This window comes from Ochotona curzoniae, unplaced genomic scaffold (assembly GCF_017591425.1).
Source record: "Ochotona curzoniae isolate NIBS_2020 unplaced genomic scaffold, NIBS_Ocur_1.0 contig_3622, whole genome shotgun sequence".
Lineage (NCBI taxonomy): Eukaryota > Metazoa > Chordata > Mammalia > Lagomorpha > Ochotonidae > Ochotona > Ochotona curzoniae.
Window position 1 is genome coordinate 2,419,203 of NW_024465926.1, and position 18,581 is coordinate 2,437,783.

The window sequence follows — 18,581 nt, forward strand, 5'->3', positions numbered from 1 at the left end:
GCACCCTTGTTCCCCTGGTGGTGCTTTTCAGCAGCTCCGGGGAATCGTCCAAAAAAACCCACTGACCTCCTGTGTCGCTGGCCCTCAGGTGCCCACCTGCTCTCCTCTGCCCATCTTCCAGGCAGGGCACCTTTCTGGACTGTACCATCCTCTTCCCCTACCCATGAAGTCTCTAATGCCCAGGCATGGTTCCAAACAGCCCCAGAACAGGTTGCCCTGAATACCAGGTGTATGACTGTGGATTCTGTCCCTCCACGAAGAGCCTCTGCCCTGGACCATGTCACTACCAGCCACAGAGGGACCACGCTCTACAAGCCCTTGGCTCAGAGCTCAGATCTCCCTGCAGCCCTTGCACGGCTACCTGGATCCACTTTGCAGACACTGCCACCTCCCCCCCAGCTCTCATTCCTGCTGTAACTCCCACACTGGAACCAAGAGGCTGCAAACTGTCATCCCGCCCTGTGACATGCCACCAGCCTGCCCAGCAAGGTCTCCTTGGCTGACTTAACTCTTGGTGGGAATGATTGTATAGCCCTGACTCTGAGGGCCCTACATGCTCCCGAGACGGTCACCCCTGAAACTGTTGATTTCATCCGAAGAGACCAGGGTTTTCCACCTGCAGCTAAAACTCCAGGACCCAGCCTCAGGGCCACACGTAGCTCCATTCACCTGTCCACCTCTCAGCAGAGGCAGCATCTTGCACCTGGCAACAGCAGTGAAGGCGAAGATGAGCGGAAGAGGAGGAGGTAGATCGGGTGTCTAGTGATAAAGCAGTGTCTCCCAAGACCAAAGAGCAAAGTACTGTGGGCTCTGAGCCACTGGCTCCCAAAACGTCTTCCCAGAGGCATAGTGGGGTTCAGAGGGGAGCGACTCGAGCGTGCACAGCTGCTCTCTGACCTGGAGGTCCCCTGCCAGCAGCCCACGGGAGACAGACAAATGACAGCCAAGCAGGTCGGAGCGACCCGTGATCCAATATCATTTATGAGAGAGCAGTTGGCAGCTGTCCCATCGCAAGGTCGCTGTCCTTGGCACAAACCGCCAGTGTGAGCCAGGCCCAGGCCTTCCCCAGCTGCACATCAGGTGGCAGCGTGGTCCCTGCCAGTGTCCAGCTTCTGGTGGGCAGGGCTCACTTCCTCGAATCCTCCAGGTGCCCTCCCTGCAGACGTGGGCACCGAAAGTCTGCAGGGCACTTGGCAGTCCTTCCCGCCACATATGCCCCTCCGCATACTGGCACACGAGGGAGGTCCCCAACCCTGGCTGTGCCACTGTGCCTCTCAGCTCCAGGAAGTGGCCAGCAGAAGTTGGTAAACATCCAGTGCAGCCCCGTGTCCTGGGGGCACTTTGAACAAAAGCTGTGGATCTTTAGCTTCAGATGATTTTTTTGTAAGAATTTATTTAAGAGGCAATGTCATAGATTGAGACAGGAGGGCACTCTTTCACGTGCAGGGTCCATCCCTGAGTGCCCACAGCAGGTAGGCCATCCAGGTCTCACACATGGAGGCAGGAGCCCACACACGTGAGCCTCTGCCTGCCGCTGCCCAGGAGCACGAGCAGGAAGCTGGATTGGGAGGCCTGAGTAGCTGGGACTCGAGTGTCCCAAGCAGAGACCTCACTTGCTATGCCACATGCCCACTCTAGAACTCATCTTTTTTTAATGACTACTCTTAGACAAAAAATCACCACTGACAGTCTTTTGGTGACTTTTAGAATGACAGCAGGTATCAGCTGGAAGTCCCATCAACAGAGGACTTGGTGGGGCCAGTGCACATTTCAAAGCATCCAGTGGCTCCATCAGACCCAGCAGGGAGGTCCCAAGGCTTCTGGAAGGGAAACGCCTTGCGAAGTGTCCAGACCCCCTCCCCAAAGGATGGGACCCTGGGAAGCGGCCCAGCTGGCTCCTCGGGGTAGGGACACCACCTTCTGGGTTCTGTTTGCCCAGGAACCAGGAGAGGTCTCCCTTGTACCACCCAGCCCAGCTCTGCATGCCCGACTGCAGTACCCACTGTCCGCTCCGGTTTTGTCCATTGCCCTGCCAATGCCCTCTACAACCTCTTCCCCAGCGTCAGGGCCTATCTGGACTTCACTTCTTGCATTCACTCGTCCCTCCCTTTAGCTTCCAGTGCCCTCACCACAGCTTCTCTGAGGCTCGGATGACCTTGAAGTCTGGGTGACTGCAGCACCCTCCCCCACTTTGTGTTTGAGATCTGTGCTCACACGAGGCTGCGCCCTTGCACACCACGTGCGAGCTGCCGGCAGCCCAGTCCATCCTGCACACGAGCCGGTTCCTGAGGCTCGGAGGTCATTTCTCTCTACTGATGACAAAGAGGTGATCTTCCCCAACCCTACCCAGCTCACACCAAGCTCCCCATTTCTCAGGCACGGACATGAAGGCCTGGGAGGCAGCAAGCCTGGAGTCAGAAGCCCAAGCTCTGGACGCTCAGCCCAGTGCTCCCGCTGAGCTAGAAGGCAGCACCCTGTCCTGCTGCGCCCGTATGCAGCCTTGCCATCCAGCCCTGAGTGCAGCATCCTGGAAAGGGAGACAAAGGAGGTGGCCTTCTCGGCGGCAGGCCTGGCCCAGCCTGCCGCTGCTGCAGCTCCTGCAGTCAGCACGCAGAGCCGGGGGGTCAGGTGCTTGGCTGTGTGTGCCTTTCGTAACTCACCTTCGCAGTAGGGTGAACACTGAACTCCGTGTGACATGCAACTCGGGAACAAATCTGGGCACCTTGGCCTATTATTAGCCCATCCTGCCACTTCCAAAAGCTTCTACCGCACTTGGCCGATGACCAACCTGGATGCCCCACTCCACCCCTACTCCATATGCTCAGCTCAGCGGTTTCACCTCACCTCTTCCTAACCTTCTCCCCAACCTCCCTGGGCAGCCCCCAGAGAAGCATTAAACAACACCAAAAGCTGTTGCTGTGGCTTCCCTGGGGTCCTGGGGCATGGCTAGTCCTGAGGCTGGGATGTGGGAGGCGGTGGAGAGGTGGAGGGGTGGTGACAGGATGGGGAGCACCTGGGTGGGCCATGGCTGGTTTATGGGGCAGTGTTTCCTGCGGGCAAAGCCTGGCAGAGACCCAGGTGGCAGGTGGAGAGGTGAGAAAGCAAGTGTGAAAGGAGTTGAGAAAGCAGTAAGGTGAGCTGGGCTTGCAGGAAGTCCTGGCTGGGGGAGAGAGAAGGGACCGGAGTGGTGGAGCTGAGGCGGTACTAATGCGCGTGCGTGCGTGCAGCCAGGGACTGCAAGAATCAGGGTCGGCTCCCCTGAGGCACACTTGGGCCCCGTGCCCCACCAGGCCTCTGGGTTTCTCCAGAAGTCCCTGCCAGGACTGCAGATGCAAAGAGGGTCCCACGCATAGCTCAAAGGGCGGGGAAAAGCAAATGGGGTTGCCTTTGAGGTACACTGAGGCTGCGCAGCCCTGACAGTGCTTCCACAAGGGGGATTTTCCAAAGCAGTTCATTGGCCAGGCGCATTTGATGGGTGGGTTTGTGGGCCTCAGCCAGCTGATGGGTTCTGCCCAATCCTGCCTGTGTTGCACCTCCCACAGGTGCAAGTGCAGCCCTCTCACCATTCCTCTCGCTTCAGAAAACCTTGGCCTTCGAGACTTCCTGTTCTTTCACGGATACCAACAAGCACCAGTGGAAGAGGTGGGTGGGGAGGTGTGTTGCCCAAGCGGGCAGCTGGAGCTCAGGCCCCCTGGGAGATGGCGTAGACCAGGGAGAGGCCAGGGGTTTGCTGCACAAAAGCAAGCCTCATTCTCATAGCAGACTTGCCCGTCAGTGGCCTAAATACCTTCTAGAATACACTTGGACAATGACTTGTGACTTCCAAGGACAGGAAACTGATTGCATTAGACTTCATGAAACAAATAGAGGAGCCAATAAGATAAGAGTCACTGATTTCTATAACTGAAAATCCACATGGAGTTCAGACACGATTTAATCTAGTGGATCTGTCAACATGAAAACAAACAAGCTCGGATGCAATGCACCTTCCCGCTTCCTCCCTAGGAGGGTGGCTTGGCTCCAAGCACTTCTGGCCTCCTGCTCCCCAGCCCAGTGCCCAAGCAGCCAGGCGCCAGGCTGCAGGCAGGTGCCTGGGACAGACCTATAGAGACCCCACTCAGCCTGCTGGTTCACCCAGTAACCCCCCAGAAGAAGGGGAAGAAGCACAGGGCCTGCGACCAGGCAGGGCACAGGCCCCCTCCCATGCTGGAGCAAACAGGACCCAGCAGGATCACAGGCTGGGCAACCTGGCTGAGGGCTTTCCCCTCAACAAAGGTCACTCAGCCCGGGGGCACCAAGACAGGCTCTGCCTACACCTCCAAACACCATGTCACCTGCTGGTTCTGGGCCCTGGGGAGGAGGGCTGGGAAGGGGGGATCTGCAACCACCACAGGAAGCAGCACACCCCAGCCGGGGCACACCCTCCCACCTCCTCTAGCCCCTCCAGTGTGGGCAGCAGTATGGACAGTCTCTCCTCCCCGAAGCATTCCCACTTTTGTGGGCAGGAGCTAGGGCATAAACTCAGCAATGGGGGTGCAGGAAGATGTATGAATCCCAGGATGGGCTGGCAGCTGGATGCCCATACAAACAGCACGTGGAGCCCAACAACAGCATCTTTATTCAAGCCCAGGTGCTACCGCCTCCTCAGCCATATGGACCCCTTCTACCTGCCCCTGCCCCCCTCCCCGTGCCTCCCCCCGCCCGGCCCCCAGCACCACGGTGCCCTCCTCCAGCAAGGCGCTGTCCCACGGGGTCTCAGTCCAGACATCTGTCTCAGTTCCTGAATTTGCCCATGAGCGGTTTCGAGGGCCAGGCCCCCAGGCCCTGCTGGTCCAGGAGGGCAGAGAGCTGCTGGCGAGCCTCCTGGTAGGGCCCAGCCTAGGGCAGGAGACAGAGGGGCCATGAGAGAGGTGGGAGGGTACGGGGACAGAGGAAGGGACCGAGAGGGCAAGAACTGACCTTGGCTGCCTCATAGGTCTTCAGGGCCAGCAGGTGGCTCTTGCGCAGCGCACGGGCGGCCTGGCGGAAGGCCCGGAGAAAGGCTGCCTTGCAGAGGCGGGATGGAGGCCCGAGGCTGCCACTGAGCAGGGAGAAGGTGGTAGGAGCTAAGAGGAGGGGAGAGAAGAGCAGAGGCCCACCCCAGGACATCCCGTGATAACCAGCACTCGCTTACTCGGCCTTCACACGCCCCGTGGTGACATCCACCACCTCCACGTCAGGGTCCCCCAGGCTCCAATTGAGGCTCAGGTTGTGGCAGGTGTTGGAGACGGGGTTGGCAGGGGCCACAGAGGGCCCTGAAAACAGGTGCAGGGTGTTGCGGCCATAGGGTGGCGGCAGGCATGGCCCGAGGGTGCTGTCCAGGCTGGGCCGTGTATGCACGGCTCTGTTCACAGTGGGCAGGTGGTGGCAGGGGTCCGCTGAGGGCAGGGGGGCAAGGGGCCAGGTTTGAGCCATAGCTATTATGGGTGCTTCCCACACTGCACCCACAGCGTCCCGGCTGCCCCATCCCCTCACCCAAGACGAGGCTGGTGGCATAGAACGGCGGCAGGAAGTGGCTCAGCAGCGCACCACCCAGCCCCAGCACAGCCCAGCGTGCCAACTTGTCACTGGCCGACAGGCACCCCATGTGGGTGTCACGGAGTGAGGGGGCCAGGTAGCCCACAGGCTTTAGCTGCCCGTGCACATGGGCCTGCAGGCAGAAGGCGGGGCTGTGCAGGAGGCCTGCTTCCAAGGTCAGCGGGAGGCTGCAGGGGGAAGGGCACAGGGACCAAGCGTCAGCGGCCTTCCTCGGCAGCCCCTACCCTGCCGTCAGTCCCAGGCATCCCACCCAAGGGGAACCGCACGCACTAGACGTCGTGGGCTGCTCCTTTGGGCGTGTTGCTGACATAGAGATGCAGGAAGATCCGGGGCTTGAGGGCAAAGGGGGGCCCAGGGCCCAACTGAGGGGCTAGCACGGAGCGCTCCTGGCCCTTGGGGCCTCCCAGCGTGGCCAGTAGGAGTTGTCGGAAGAGGAACCTGCAAGCATGGGGCAGGCAGACAGCTGTGACGGCATCCTGGCTGGGCCGGGCTGGGCCAAGTGCTGGCCCTGCCTGCTCCTCACCTCAGCAGGGCCCTGCGGGCCACAACCAGGCCGTGGCAATCATGTAGCTGGCGGCCTGAGAACTCCAGCCGGCCGCCACAGCTGCTGCTGCCCGTGCCCAGCGCCACCAGCTGGTAGATCTCCTTGGCATAGCCCTTGGCATCTGGGATCTCTGCAGAGACAACGAACAGGGCTCGACCGTCCACTGGAGGTGCCTGAGGAGGTCCTTCCAAAGAGGGGGGACATGGCTGGGCACCCCTACCCCTTTCCAAGATGACTGCGGCCACGGTCCCCTTGCAGGCCCGGTACGGCGAGTTTTCGTCCAGCAGGCGGTCAAAGCCGGCACTGACGGCAGCTGCACAGCGCTGTTCGTGCGTCAGGATGTGCTCTGCGCAGGGGGACGAGGCGGTGGTGTGAACCCACGGCCAACCCCCACATCCCTGACATGGCCCCCGGCCAGCCCCGGCCACCCACCTACGCTCACAGAAGTGAAGGCAGGCCTGCTGGGAGTCTGCACGGGATCTAGAAGAGATGAGACTCTCCTGCTGCCCCGGGCAAGGGGGGCAGCTGGGGCCACCCGCCCAGACTTCGAGTAGAAAGGGAGGAGAGGAGGCCCAGTTTTCACCTTGTGGACACGGAGAGCTGCTCAGCTTGCCCCCAGAGTGGGTGAAGGCTCAAAGGACTTCGCATCGAGTGGGCACCCGGCCCCCTGCCCGGCCCCCTGCAGGTCAGCTCCTGGCGCCCAGACAGTCCTTGCACAACACACACTGTGCTTGCAGGTACACATGCCCACCCCGGAAGTAGGACAGCAGTCACTCCCCCCAGCCCCCTGCACCCCCTGCGTCCCCCTGGGCCGCTCTGACCTGGGCTCTCCAGCTGACTCCGGATGTAGCGGAGGGCGGACAGCGCCGCCTGCTGCTTGGCCTCCAGCTTGTCGCTGGCAGTGCCCGCCGGGCACATCACGCCATCCAGCTCCACTTGTGCCGAGAAAGGGAAGCACGCACCTGCGGGAGGGGGGCAGGGCGCAGGCCTCAGCCTGGCAAGAGGGGCATCAAGCGGCCCCCAGCCCTTGCCAGGGCCGCCCACCAACGCCAGCACCACGGGGGGAAGGGGCGCAGTGTGCTGGGGGCACAGCGGCACAAGGTGCCTGCCGGGGCGGGGTATTACACAAAGGCAAGCAGGGACAGTCAGCTGCCCTCAGCAGGCCCCGGGCCAACCTGTGCTGGCTTGCGGGACAGGCCTGGGTCACATGGTTCCTAGCAGGACCAACTTTTTTTTTTTAAGATTTATTTATTTTTATTACAAAGTCAGATATACAGAGAGGAGAAGACACATAGAGAAAGAGCTTCTGTCCATTAATTCACTCCCCAAGTGAGCGCAACGGCCGGTGCTGTGCTGATCAGAAGCCAGGAGCCAGGAGCTTCCTCCAGGTCTCCCACACGGGTGCAGGGTCCCAAGGCCTTGGGCTGTCCTCGACTGTTTTCCCAGGCCACAAGCAGGGAGCTGGATGGAAGTGGAGCTGCCGGGATTAGAACTGGCACCCATATGGGATCCCGGCATTCGAGGTGAGGACTTCAGCTGCTAGGCCACTGTGCCAGGCCCAGGATCAACTTTTTGCACGAGGACAATGCTACTACAAGGAGCCCTTGGTCTTTAGACCCGCCAGACACAGGCAGGTCGATCAACTGCTTCTGACCGCGGCTGGGCAACTGGGTGTGTGTGCCAGGCAGAAGGCCCGGAAGGCCACAAGAACACGACTGCTGCGTCCAGCTCACCATTAATACAAGTGGCTGACGGTGGTATCACAGTACCTGGGTAGGATTTCCTGTGTGAGGGTCTTCCGTTCTTAAACAGGCACTGCAGTGTCAGACCCCAAAGGACCCTTGGCCTCGGGACAGTGGATACAATATTGCTTTTACCAAGTGGGGGAGTAGCCTCACCAAGGGTTCCCATGGCAACCATAACTGTCTGCAATGGACCCTTTAAAAAACAGTTTAGATTGGAAGGCAGAAGCGGGATGCGGGTCTCCTCACCTGCCAGTGACTCAGCCACAGGAGCAGGTGTGGCCTGTGGAGCTGCGGCAGCCCCACCCAGCTCGTGGTTCCTCTGGCCTGCACCTGGGGCTGTCCCACCAAACCTCTCCCCCACAACCGTGTGTTCTGGGCGGGCAGCGCAGCGCTCCCGACTCACCTGCCCTGTGGTCCTCTCTGAAGACAAGCGAGATGCCCAGGCCTGCCGCATACTGGGCCAGCAAGGACACGGCCTGGCTAGGGGCTGGGTCTTTGAGTGGCAGGCTCATCCGTCTGGAGGCCCCTTGGAAATCTCCAGCGGGCCCTGCCGGGGGACCCGAGCCCCTCGGAGCCTTCCCCATCTGTCCCTCTACATCTTCCGCAGCCCGGGCTGTCCCTACTTCCCCAACTCCGGCCCCTTCCCCGGGGCCACCGTCCACCACCACCGAGACCAGGGCCTGCTCGGAGCCCTCCAGGTCTTCGTCCACGCTGGGAGTAGACGGGCGCTCCCAGGTGTTCCGGTTCAGGCTGGCCGAGGGGCGCCAGGGTTTGGGCCCCGGGTTGATCTGCAACGAGGCGGCCAGGCGGGGCTTCCTGCGGGCACCATCATCGGAGGCCTGGGCTGAGCTGGCCAGCGAATCCATGGCTGCTCTGGAAGATTCCACGATGCGCCCGCGTCCGTTCTGGCCTCACCCTTTTGCACGTGCCCTTGGACGTCCCACGTGGGCAGCACGCGAACCTCCCGCTGCGAGCTCCACCTGCCAGCCTCGCCGCTGGCCAATGAGGCCGCAGAGCTGGGAGGTAGGGGGCTGGAGGCAGGCGGAGCGCAGGCGACTGGTCCGCTCGGGAGGGAAGGCCAGATGCCCAGCTGGGCAGTGGGCGGGAGGCACTGCCCGGCCCCGCCCCGAGTGAAGCTTGGAAGGCTAAGCTGGGAGGACGGCTCGCTCCCACCAGCCTTGTCTCTAACTTGGGGTGATCCTGGGGGGTCCCAACACCTTGCCACGGGGTTTGGGGCTTTGAGTGCAGCTCAGACTCCAAAAAACACACAGCCCATCAGAGCCCTTAGCCTCAGCCTGGGTCCCGTGTCTGATCAACACCCCTGGGTCAGGCAGAATCCACGTTTTATGTATTTTTTAAGATTTTTTTTTTTAATCGGAAAGTCAGAATTACAGAGAGGACAAAGTTGCACCATCTGCTGGTTCACTCCCCAAATGGCCACAACAGCCAGAGCTGGGCCCATCCGAAGCCAGGAGCCTGGAGCTTTTTCTGGCTCTGCCACATGGGTGCAGGCTCCCAAGGCTTTGGGCCGTCCTCCACTGCTTTCCCAGGCCACAGGCAGGGAGCTGGATGGGAAGTGGGGCAGCTGGGACACAACCAGCTCCCATATCAGTTCTTGGCATTTGGAGGTGAAGGATTAGCTACTTGAACTAATCCCAGAATTTGCATTCTAAAACCTTACTGGCCAAAGGTTACCTGTTCCCCTTGTTCCTCTGTACTCTCCCGCGCCCCAAAAAGGATTTTGTATTAAATCATAACAATACCAGAAAACCACAGATATTAAAGGCGAATGTCTAGCGCCCAGAGATCGGGAAGGGCGTGGCCGTCTCCCCTGGGGTCTCTGGGTGGGAGCACAGCCTGCTGACCCACCTTGAACTTCTGACCTCCATAGCTGCCCCAGTGTTCATTGGTTACAGTCGCCACACAAAGCCAAAGTTAGTGCCATCCGTATTTTTGCAGAGGTAACTCTTAAAATGCTTTTTAAACAGACTATATGGCCCTGATTATTAATCACACATTTAAATAAGCACAGCAGTGACTTCAGATTTATGGTGCGTTAGTCATCCTCCTAAATGTAGTCTCCTCAATCCCCAGGAGAGGATGCCTGAGGTCACCTGCCAAGGCAAGTGCATTCCTGACGATGGACCGGCCGAAGCCATCAACGAAATCAGCCCTCCTTCCTCTGGGGGACCGCCTGATTTCATTTCTTTCATTCACGTAAAGGCGTTGATGTGTTCCCAGAATGGCCATCATTTCATCTCCTCTTTCATTGATGCAATATTTATCAAGCATCTACCCTGCCAGCATCTTGTGCGGCAGCAGGGGCCTGGTCCTAGTGGGCGGCTTTTGAGTGGTTTCCGAGGCTAGGAAAGCCCTCAGCGGGACACCCAGGTGAGGTGAGGCAGCCCAGCGGGCGGTGCGGAAGTGTCAGAGTCTGCACCTATGACAGTAGGAGACCAGTCCCTTCCTGTCTGGTCTCCAGACCTAGGGCTTAAGCTTCCAATCTCCCACCCGCCCCCTGCCCCCAGTGCTGGGGCAGCCCTGAAAGAAACGCGAACTGTTGGCAGATGCCTACAAGGCTTTCAAGCGTTTGCGGGACGCAGAACTAAGACACTGTCCAAGCGCTTCTTGAGGGAACCTGCAAATGGTCATTTAAAGCACACTCAGAATCCACGTCATCAGTGTGATGGCGTGGGGATCTGTCAGCAGGAAGGCAGGCTGTGAGTCCATGCACTCTGCAGCCCAGTGAGCCAGCAAGCCCGCCAAGGGCTTGATCCCCATGCAGCTCAAGGCCTGGGCCAACAGCGGGATGAGATCTGTGGTTGGACAGTGATTCTGAAAGCACCACCCCGGGGGCAAGCAGGGTCCTGGGCACCTGCAGCCTGGAAGGGCCAGTGAGCTGACCCAGCCACGACTTCCACCTGCTTCACCGCAGGGGGTGTGGGAACCGCTGCCTGGAGCTGCCTGCCCTGTTAGGTCGTTAAGGCACTTAAAGTTCTTACCCTTCTCATGCTGTTACACGCAGCTAATTCCCGCAGCCAAGTCCTCTGTTCACGATGTTTACCGCAAGCCCAAGTCCAGATGCAGCAGGGTGCTTAGTAGGTCCTTTATTCCAGCAGGGTAGGAACAGGAGCAGGGGTGTAGGGGGTGGAAATCTGGAAGGCACACACCTCCTGCCATGGTGGCAGGATGGGGGCTGCCAGGCATGGGAAGGGCCCAGATGGAGGAGAACGGGGAAGAGCCAGGTGAGCAGGCTCCCTCCTAAAGGCCTGGGAAAGCAACAGGATGGGACGCTGCCAACCACGTCCGAGACTTGACAGAAGCTCCTTGTCTCCTGGATTCGGTCTGACTCAGCCCGGGTCATGGCAGCTACTTGATGAGTGACCCAGCTGATCTTTCTTTGTGACTCTAAGTGGATGAAACAGGTGGGATTCGAATCGCGCCTGCTGGCCAGCGTGCAGTAAGCATGCACTTCCCGCCAGCACCGCCTCCGTGCTCGTCTGCCCTCCGCCCAGGAGGGGGCGCTGCAGGACCCGGGGAGGTGGCCCTCCAGGCGCCGAGGAGGCGGGACGGGGAGGCGGGACTTCCTGCCGTGGAAGGCGCGCTTCCGCCCAGACCCGGAAGACCGGCGCTTGGCGTTGTGTGGTGGGTCCCGGCGTGCGCGCGGTTAGTGGGGTGACCGCTGCGGGTGCCCCCCGGCACGAAGACTCGGCGAGCATTACGCGGGCATCCGAGCCACGTAGGTGAGCGCTCCGTCCGTGCAAGGGGGCGGGCGTGGGGGTGCCGGGCTCCGCCCGCTGCGTCCTCTCCATCGCGCGCCTCGCTCCTGCGGACGATGCTGTGGGCCTGTCCCGGTGCTGGACTGCCCCGAGGGCCGGGCCTGGGGCGGCGGACCTGAAAGTTCCTTGCGCCCGGCCGTGGGTGAGGATCTGGTCGCCCCAGGCTGCCGCACGTGCTCTGGCGGAGGGACCGCACCCCCTTTGGAGCGCGCAGAATTGGGGGGGGGGGCAGCCAGAGAGAGGACTCAGGGGCTCGGTTGGAGAGAGCAAGTGGGGAGGTCTTGTGATGAGGCGATCCTAAAGGTGCAGGGGGCACGGGTGGGGTGCTGTGTGTGTGGCGCTACCGTCAGAGATGCAGCCCCCTCCTCCCCGCTCCCCCGAGGGCCTGGGGGCTGAGACTGCAGTGGACAGCAGACCGGCCTACAAAGCAGGGTCTCACCAGGATCTCCCCCCGTTGCTGCCAGCGGAGGCGGCTGGCTGCAGCTGCAGCAGTGGGTACCGGAGGTGGGCAGCTGGTCCAGCGCCTATGGGGGGCACACGGTCCCGGGAGAGCTGAGGGCAAGAGGGATGCGCGGTTGGGGTGTGGCGGGCAGTAAGGCGTGATGCTGGGGGTGCGCGGATCGGGAGGCGGCTGCCCCGTCACCTGGCCTGGACTGGCCCACTGGTGCTTGCTCGGGCTGCAGCTGACCGTCAGGTGGACCCAGGCAACTGGCCACAGACAGGGGAAGCAGCAGGCCCACATTTGGTGGGTGCTGGCCCTTGGTGAGTGAGTGATGTTATTGTTTGGGGTGATGCTGTTTTGTTAACATTTTTTTTTTTAAGATTTTATTTTAATTGGAAAGGCAGATATACAGAGAGGAGGAGAGACAGAGAGGAAGAGCTTCCATCTGATGGTTCACTCCTCAAGTAGCCGCAACGGCTGGAGCTAAGCCAATCCAAAGCCAAGAGCCAGGAGCTTCTTCCAGGTCTCCTATGCTGGTGCAGGGTCCCAAGGCTTTGGGCCGTCCTCCACTGCTTTCCCAGGCCACAAGCAGGAAGCTGGATGGCAAGCAGGGCTGCTGGGATTAAAACAGTGCTCATATGGGATCTGGCTCATTTAAGGCGAGGACTTTAACCACTATGCTATCGCGCTGGGCCCTGTTTTTAACTTAAAAAGGGGTGGTGGTAGTGCTGCTGCTGTGCTGTGTAGCTGCTCATACTCAGAGGAGCTTGGGTTTCACCAATGCCCTCTGCCATGAGTGTATTTGATCAATGCGTAGTACGTTTCCTGGGCGGCAGTGGGTCTGACTCGGAGGTTGGGGAGCAGGTGATAGGGACTTGTTTCTGATCTCGAGGCAGAGGAATGGGCAGACATAAGCCCATGAGGCCAAGAGCTCCCAGGAGCTGACCACCTACCCGTGGCTGCCCCTGGACTTGTCACGTGCTGGCCCTTCCCCTCGGAGCCCCTTGGCGGTGGTGTGTCCTCCCCTCCCCACAGGCTCAGGTGTGCCCAGACAGCTTATGGGGGGGTGGTGCTTAGTGCCCCGAGTCTTGCACTTGGCATTGGCTCTCTGACGGTGCCTGACTCTCCGGGAAGCCACAGACCTCCCTGGGAGCCTGCCCACAGGCCGGTGGTGGGCCAGAGTCTGTTGGGAATGCCAGTGTGATGTTTTCTAGGCTCCCGTGGGCCAGCATGGACTTCCCCGACTGCCTCCGCCCCTCATTGTTCATGAGCGGCCCCCTGGGCCTGAGCGACACCCCTGACCTGTCCTTCATGTGCAGCTGGAGAGATGCGCTCACCCTGCCCGCGCCCCAGCCGCCCAAGGTGAGGAGGTGGCAGGAGAGACCCCTGCTGCGGCCTTGGTCTCCTGAGCTGCCTGGCCTGGCAGGGGCACACAAGGGGATCAAGGGTCCGATGGAGCTGGGTTAGGGCAGTGTGGCCTGGGAGTGCCAGGGCTCCCATCAGACAGGCTCCATGGAGCCTCAGGACTCGCCCTGGGTGTCTCAGGATAGGTGACTGTGGGGTCTCCTGAGAGGAAGGGAGAAGGGCAGTGCGCACTGGCGCGTGGGGGCCTGTGGGGGTGGTGGGCACAGGCGGCCCGGCTCACACAGCAAAGCTCCTCTCGCACCGCCACTGTCCCCCTGGGAATGGACGACCTCCCTGGCCTCAGCCCCCTGGGAAGGATGACAGTGGCCCTTGCCACGACACTACACGGTGGCTGTGAGGACGAAGCGAGCTGCAAACTGACCAGTGTTGCGCACAGAGCCCGGCCAGGTGTGCCCCATCATCACGTTGTCACCATCATCGTGTCCCCTCCAGAACAGGCTGCCACCCCTGGCCAAGGACCTGCTGTGGGAGCCGGCCACGCCGGGGCCCCTCCCCCTGCTGCCTCCTGGCCCTGGTAAGGAGCACCTTTCTGAGGGTCACCGGGCTGCCCCACCATCACTTCCCTGCAACACCTCCTGCTCCTTCCTGCAGATCCTTGGGACCCCGGTGTGACTGCGCAGGACCTCCTGTTCCGTACAGGTTACCTGTACCGCCGGCGACCACGCGTCGTGCTGGATGTCACCGAGCAGGTTGGCGGCCCCGTGGGGTTGGCGTAACGAGCGGGGGGCAGGGGCAGGGGGCTGTGCCGGGCTCCTGCTCCCACAGCTCAGCCGGTTTGTGTAGGATCATGGGGACATGAGCAGGCGGTCAGTGCCCACCGGTGGCAGCTGTGCCTGGTGACTGGCCCCTCTGCTCCCCCAGGTCGGCACCCACTGGCAGGAGGCTGTGCCTGGTGACCGGCCCCTCTGTTCCTCCAGCTCAGCCGCTTTCTGTGGGATCATGGGGACATAGCCTTTGCACCCCTGGGGAAACTGATGCTGGAGAATTTTGAACTGGACGGAGACCCGGTGAGTGAGCAGTCGCTCTCAGACCTGGCTGGCCAGGTTCGTGGCCTGCCCAGGGCACCGTGCGGGCAGCCTTCGGGCGTGCGTGGCTCTAACGAGGCCCTCCCCTACAGAAACGCACTAAGAAGCGCACGATGGTGATTGTGAAGAGGCTGCTGGAGGACCTCGGAGGATACCAGCCATGGGGGCAAGTGGCTCAGGAGAGAGGGCGGACGGACAGGCTTGGTCGCCAGGGGCGGGCCCGGGGCTGGGCCACGGCTGCAGATCCTGCGCAAAACTCCCGCCGGCCAAGGGGAAAGGGGTCTTGCGGCTGACGGACAGGACAGGGGCTGGCTGGCTGGGCACAGTTTTTGGGATGTCTGCTCGCTCTCTCATCCGCTTCCTCTGCCTGGCCAATTTCTTAGACAGCTTTCCAGTGGCGGTGACATGTTTCAGGACTGAGGGAAGGAGCCGCTGTCCTCTCTGTCGCCCACTCTGGCCTTCCCGTCCACAGGTGTCCCTGGGCTTCCCTCAGCCATCGGCAGCGCCGTTTCTCCTTCCTGGGGGGCTCAGTGCTGGGCAGGTCGGTGGCCAGCGTGCTGGGGGAGCTGCTGCACGAGGAGCTGGCCATGCGCTGGGAGCAACTCCTGCTGGACGAGGCCTTCACTGGGGGCGCCTTGGCCTGGCTCCCTGGCAGGACGCCCCGAGTCGGACAGCTGGTCTACCCTGCTGGGGGTGCCCTGGACAGCCTCCGTATCCTTTGCCCAGGTCCTTCTGGGTTCCCTCTGGCGTGGCACAGGGGTAGGAGCTGGGGGGCATGGAGGGTGGTGTGAGCACTGAGCACAGATCCTTAGCAAGGAGTCCAGACTTCCAAGAAGTCAGCCTGGCCTCCAGCGGCAGGCCGCGCGTTCTTGGAACCTCTGGACGCATCCAGCTCCGGGGACCTGTCCGGCAGGTGGTGACCTGCACCGTGCAAGGGGAGGGTAAGGCCCTTGGGCACCCCCATCCGTCCCTCCCTCGCTGACCCATTATCTGAGTGTGGGCACTGAGCCCTGAGCCCCAGCCTTCTCCTCGCTCCCTCAGCCTTGCTAGCCGTGCGCTCCAGCTACCACTGTGCCGTGTGGAAGGTGGGGAAGCAGGGGCCGCCGACCCCTCTGCAGGTGCTGCAGGTCAGGAAGGGTGCTGCGGGCATCAGCCTCAGGTGAGGGGCAGGTGTGGCTGGGCAGCAGGGCAGGGCCTGGGCCAGGGGACAGCCCGCTGACCTGTCTCCCCCTGTACTCTAGCCCTCACCTGCCAGGGGAGCTGGCAGTCAGCAGCCACTCTGGAACCATCTGTCTGTGGACCCCCGAGGATGGGTAATGCCCCTTCCCCTGGTTCCCTCCCCTCCCACCCATCCAGCCACTCCTTGCCTCACCACCCCCCGACTTTCCTCTCTTCCCAAGGCTGCGGCAAGTGTACAAGGACCCTGAGACCCTCGTGTTCCGCGACCCGTCTCCCTGGCGCTGGGCGGACTTCACTGCCCATCCTCGGGTGCTGACTGTGGGTGACCGCACTGGCGTCAAGCTGGTGGACACTCAGGTATGGGGCTGGGCCGAGGCCTCCTAAGTGCAGGAGGAGTGGGGCAGACTGAGGCTGACCCCGCATCTCCGCAGGGCCCTCCCGGCTGTGGTCTGCTGCTTTTCCGTGCTGGGGCAGAAGCTTCCTGCCAGAAGGGGGAGCGTGTGCTGCTCACCCAGTACCTGGGGCTGCCCAGCCCTGGGGCACTCCCTCCCACGATGCATCTTATCTGTACCCAGGTGAGTGCCCCCAGTCTGGTCCTCCGCTTGGCCTCAGGATCGCCACAGCCTGCTTCTGGGCTGACGCAAGGCCATGTGCCTGGTGGGCAGGCCAGCGGAGAGGAAGCTCTGCAGTGTGACCACGGGTGGCAGGTAGAGCAGTCCCATGGGAGGAGCAGCTGAGGTGACCACCACCACCATGCAAAGCCAGGATGTTAGTGGGCATGCCTCAAGCCCACATCAGGGTCAGCCAGATGTGGATATGGCCACTGAGACCCTGCAGCTCCACCTGGGCTAGGCCTACAGGGGCCTTAGCCAACCCCTGAGCCCACCGCCTTCTCGTCCCCAGTTCTCGCTCTATCTGGTGGACGAGCGCTGCCCTCTGGTGCCAATGCTCAAGTGGGACCATGGCCTCCCCTCCCCACCCCTGCTGGCCCGGCTGCTGCCCCCACCTCAGCCTGGCTACCCACAGCCCCTGCTCCTGGGCGCTCATGGCGGGCAGCTGCAGCTGCTTCAGCTCACAGGTGAGAACCCACCAGGGTGGGGTGGAGGTGGGTGGAGGTGGGTGGGCTGGCCAGCCCTGAGCAGGGCCTCATGCATCTGTCCTTCCTGCAGGAGACATGAGCTCCACACCCAGGCTGGCAGGACCGCCCCAGTCGCTCCCGTCCAGGACCGACTCCCTCTCTGCCTTCCCCTTGCTGGAGCCCAGGAGCCACTGGCAGCTGCAGGAGCGCCTGGCAGCACCAGCCATAGGTAAGCTGGGCTGGCGGGGAGGAGCACCTGGGAGCACCAGCCGTAGGTAAGCTGGGCTGGCGGAGAGAAGCGCCTGGGAGCACCAGCCATAGCTGTGTTGGGACAAACTGAGTTGGGGGCACCCCCACAGGCTTCAGGGTCCCCGTCACCCCATCTGCAGGTCTGGCTGCTGCCTTTGTCCCCATGGCCCCGACACCAGCACTGTCGGTCTTCCAACTCTCGTCGGCGGGAGACATCTTCTACCAATACCTCCACCTCCAGACCAAGTCCAGCCCCGGCCAGGACAAGCCTGTGCCTGACTGCCAGACCTCCCCGAACAAGCCACCCACATGCCCCACTTCCTGGACGCCCCAGGCCACTGCCTGCTGCGCCCGGTGGCTGGATGCCTTGCTGGAAGTACCCCCGACCCCCCCAGTTTGGGCTGCGCCCACCTTTTCCCACCGACGACTGCTCCCTCGACTGGACGCCCAGTATGTTGGAGGGAAGGTGCCAGAAGTCCTCCGGACGGCCATGGCTGAAGGGCGGCTTCTGCAGCCCAAGGACCTGGGCTCGCTGCCTGCAGCTGAGCCACCTCCCGCACCGGAGTTGGGCCCAGAGGACGAGCTCAGTGAGCGCCTCGGGGAGGCCTGGGAAGGCCGCGGGGCCGCCTGGTGGGAGCGGCGGCAAGGCGGGTCAGTGGAGCCCCGCAGGCAGCTCAGGCGGGCCAAGCGGCGGACACAGCTGTCCAGCACCTTCTCCTTGCTCAGCAGCCAACTGGACCTCTCCGGTGCCAACAGCCCGCCTCCCACCCTGGACCGGACATGCCTGGAGGCCAGACCATGTTCCCCAGTTACTTCAGCTTCCCAGGAGTCCAGGGCTCAGGGTGTCCTCTTGGAGCGGCGGCAGAGCCTCCGGAGCTACGGGGCTGAGCTACCCCTGCAGAAGGACACCCCAGACTGTGCCGCCACAACCCCCTCTCAGGTCGCTGGCCTCCGGGCCACCCCTTCCCAGCATCGCACCCCTGTCTTCCCCAGCCCTCAGCCCCAGCGCAAGAGGCCTCGCATGGGCTTCTGAGGGTGCAGGCTGGGTGCCTGGTGCCTTCCACGGGACATAGCAACCTCCAGCCTGCCCTGGGCTGAGGGATCCCAGTGTGGCTTGCAGCAAGTCTGAGGGTACTTGACCTGTTTGCCTGCTGGTAATTGCATAAGGCCATTGCAAGGTACTGGCAGTCTGACCCTCTTGGTGGTACCAGGAGGCAGGTTCTCAGGTGAACCAGGTGGGCAGTGACAGCCCCTTGCCAGTGCACTACCTGGCAGTGCCACTCGGGGACAGTGCAGCATGGTGTACAACTGCTATGGGTGTGAGTAGAGAGAGGCACTGACTGCCAGCTCAGGGCAAATAAAATGAACCACTCTCCTGGACTGGGCTCTTGGCACCAGATGCGGGAGGCCTTGTTTCTTGTGCAGTACACATCTGTTCTCCCATGGGAGACAGCTCTCACGGGAAACCTTCCAGGCCCCAGGGTCTGATCAGGGTAGTGTGTGGCTCACAGCAGTGTTAGTGACACACACGTGGATAT

At 61.9% G+C, this 18,581-nt stretch overlaps 2 protein-coding genes across 4 annotated transcripts; one reads left to right on the top strand and one right to left on the bottom strand.

Moving 5' to 3' along the window:
- Positions 1-4,695: 4,695 nt before the first annotated feature.
- Positions 4,696-8,732, bottom strand: ADAD2 (adenosine deaminase domain containing 2). The gene is made up of 10 exons (XM_040982156.1): positions 8,270-8,732; positions 6,943-7,083; positions 6,554-6,601; positions 6,342-6,467; positions 6,101-6,251; positions 5,848-6,015; positions 5,515-5,744; positions 5,174-5,417; positions 4,960-5,080; positions 4,696-4,878 (listed from the first exon to the last, which is right to left on the bottom strand). Exons 1-10 carry the CDS (start codon positions 8,730-8,732, stop codon positions 4,774-4,776), a joined length of 1,797 nt encoding a protein of 598 aa, XP_040838090.1. The 3' UTR covers positions 4,696-4,773.
- A 2,769-nt stretch (positions 8,733-11,501) lies between these two features.
- Positions 11,502-18,523, top strand: TAF1C (TATA-box binding protein associated factor, RNA polymerase I subunit C). 3 transcript variants are annotated; one of them, XM_040982295.1, is made up of 15 exons: positions 11,502-11,609; positions 13,302-13,449; positions 13,945-14,026; positions 14,104-14,201; positions 14,430-14,519; positions 14,630-14,703; positions 15,010-15,248; positions 15,362-15,478; positions 15,579-15,696; positions 15,779-15,850; positions 15,938-16,073; positions 16,148-16,291; positions 16,620-16,794; positions 16,886-17,023; positions 17,184-18,523. In XM_040982295.1, exons 2-15 carry the CDS (start codon positions 13,318-13,320, stop codon positions 18,074-18,076), a joined length of 2,508 nt encoding a protein of 835 aa, XP_040838229.1. In that variant the 5' UTR covers positions 11,502-11,609; positions 13,302-13,317; the 3' UTR covers positions 18,077-18,523. The 3 variants fall into 3 exon arrangements, with proteins under 3 accessions (XP_040838229.1, XP_040838230.1, XP_040838231.1); XM_040982296.1 differs by having other exon boundaries at positions 16,889-17,023; XM_040982297.1 differs by lacking the exons at positions 11,502-11,609; positions 13,302-13,449; positions 13,945-14,026 and having other exon boundaries at positions 14,116-14,201; positions 14,374-14,519.
- Positions 18,524-18,581: the final 58 nt, after the last annotated feature.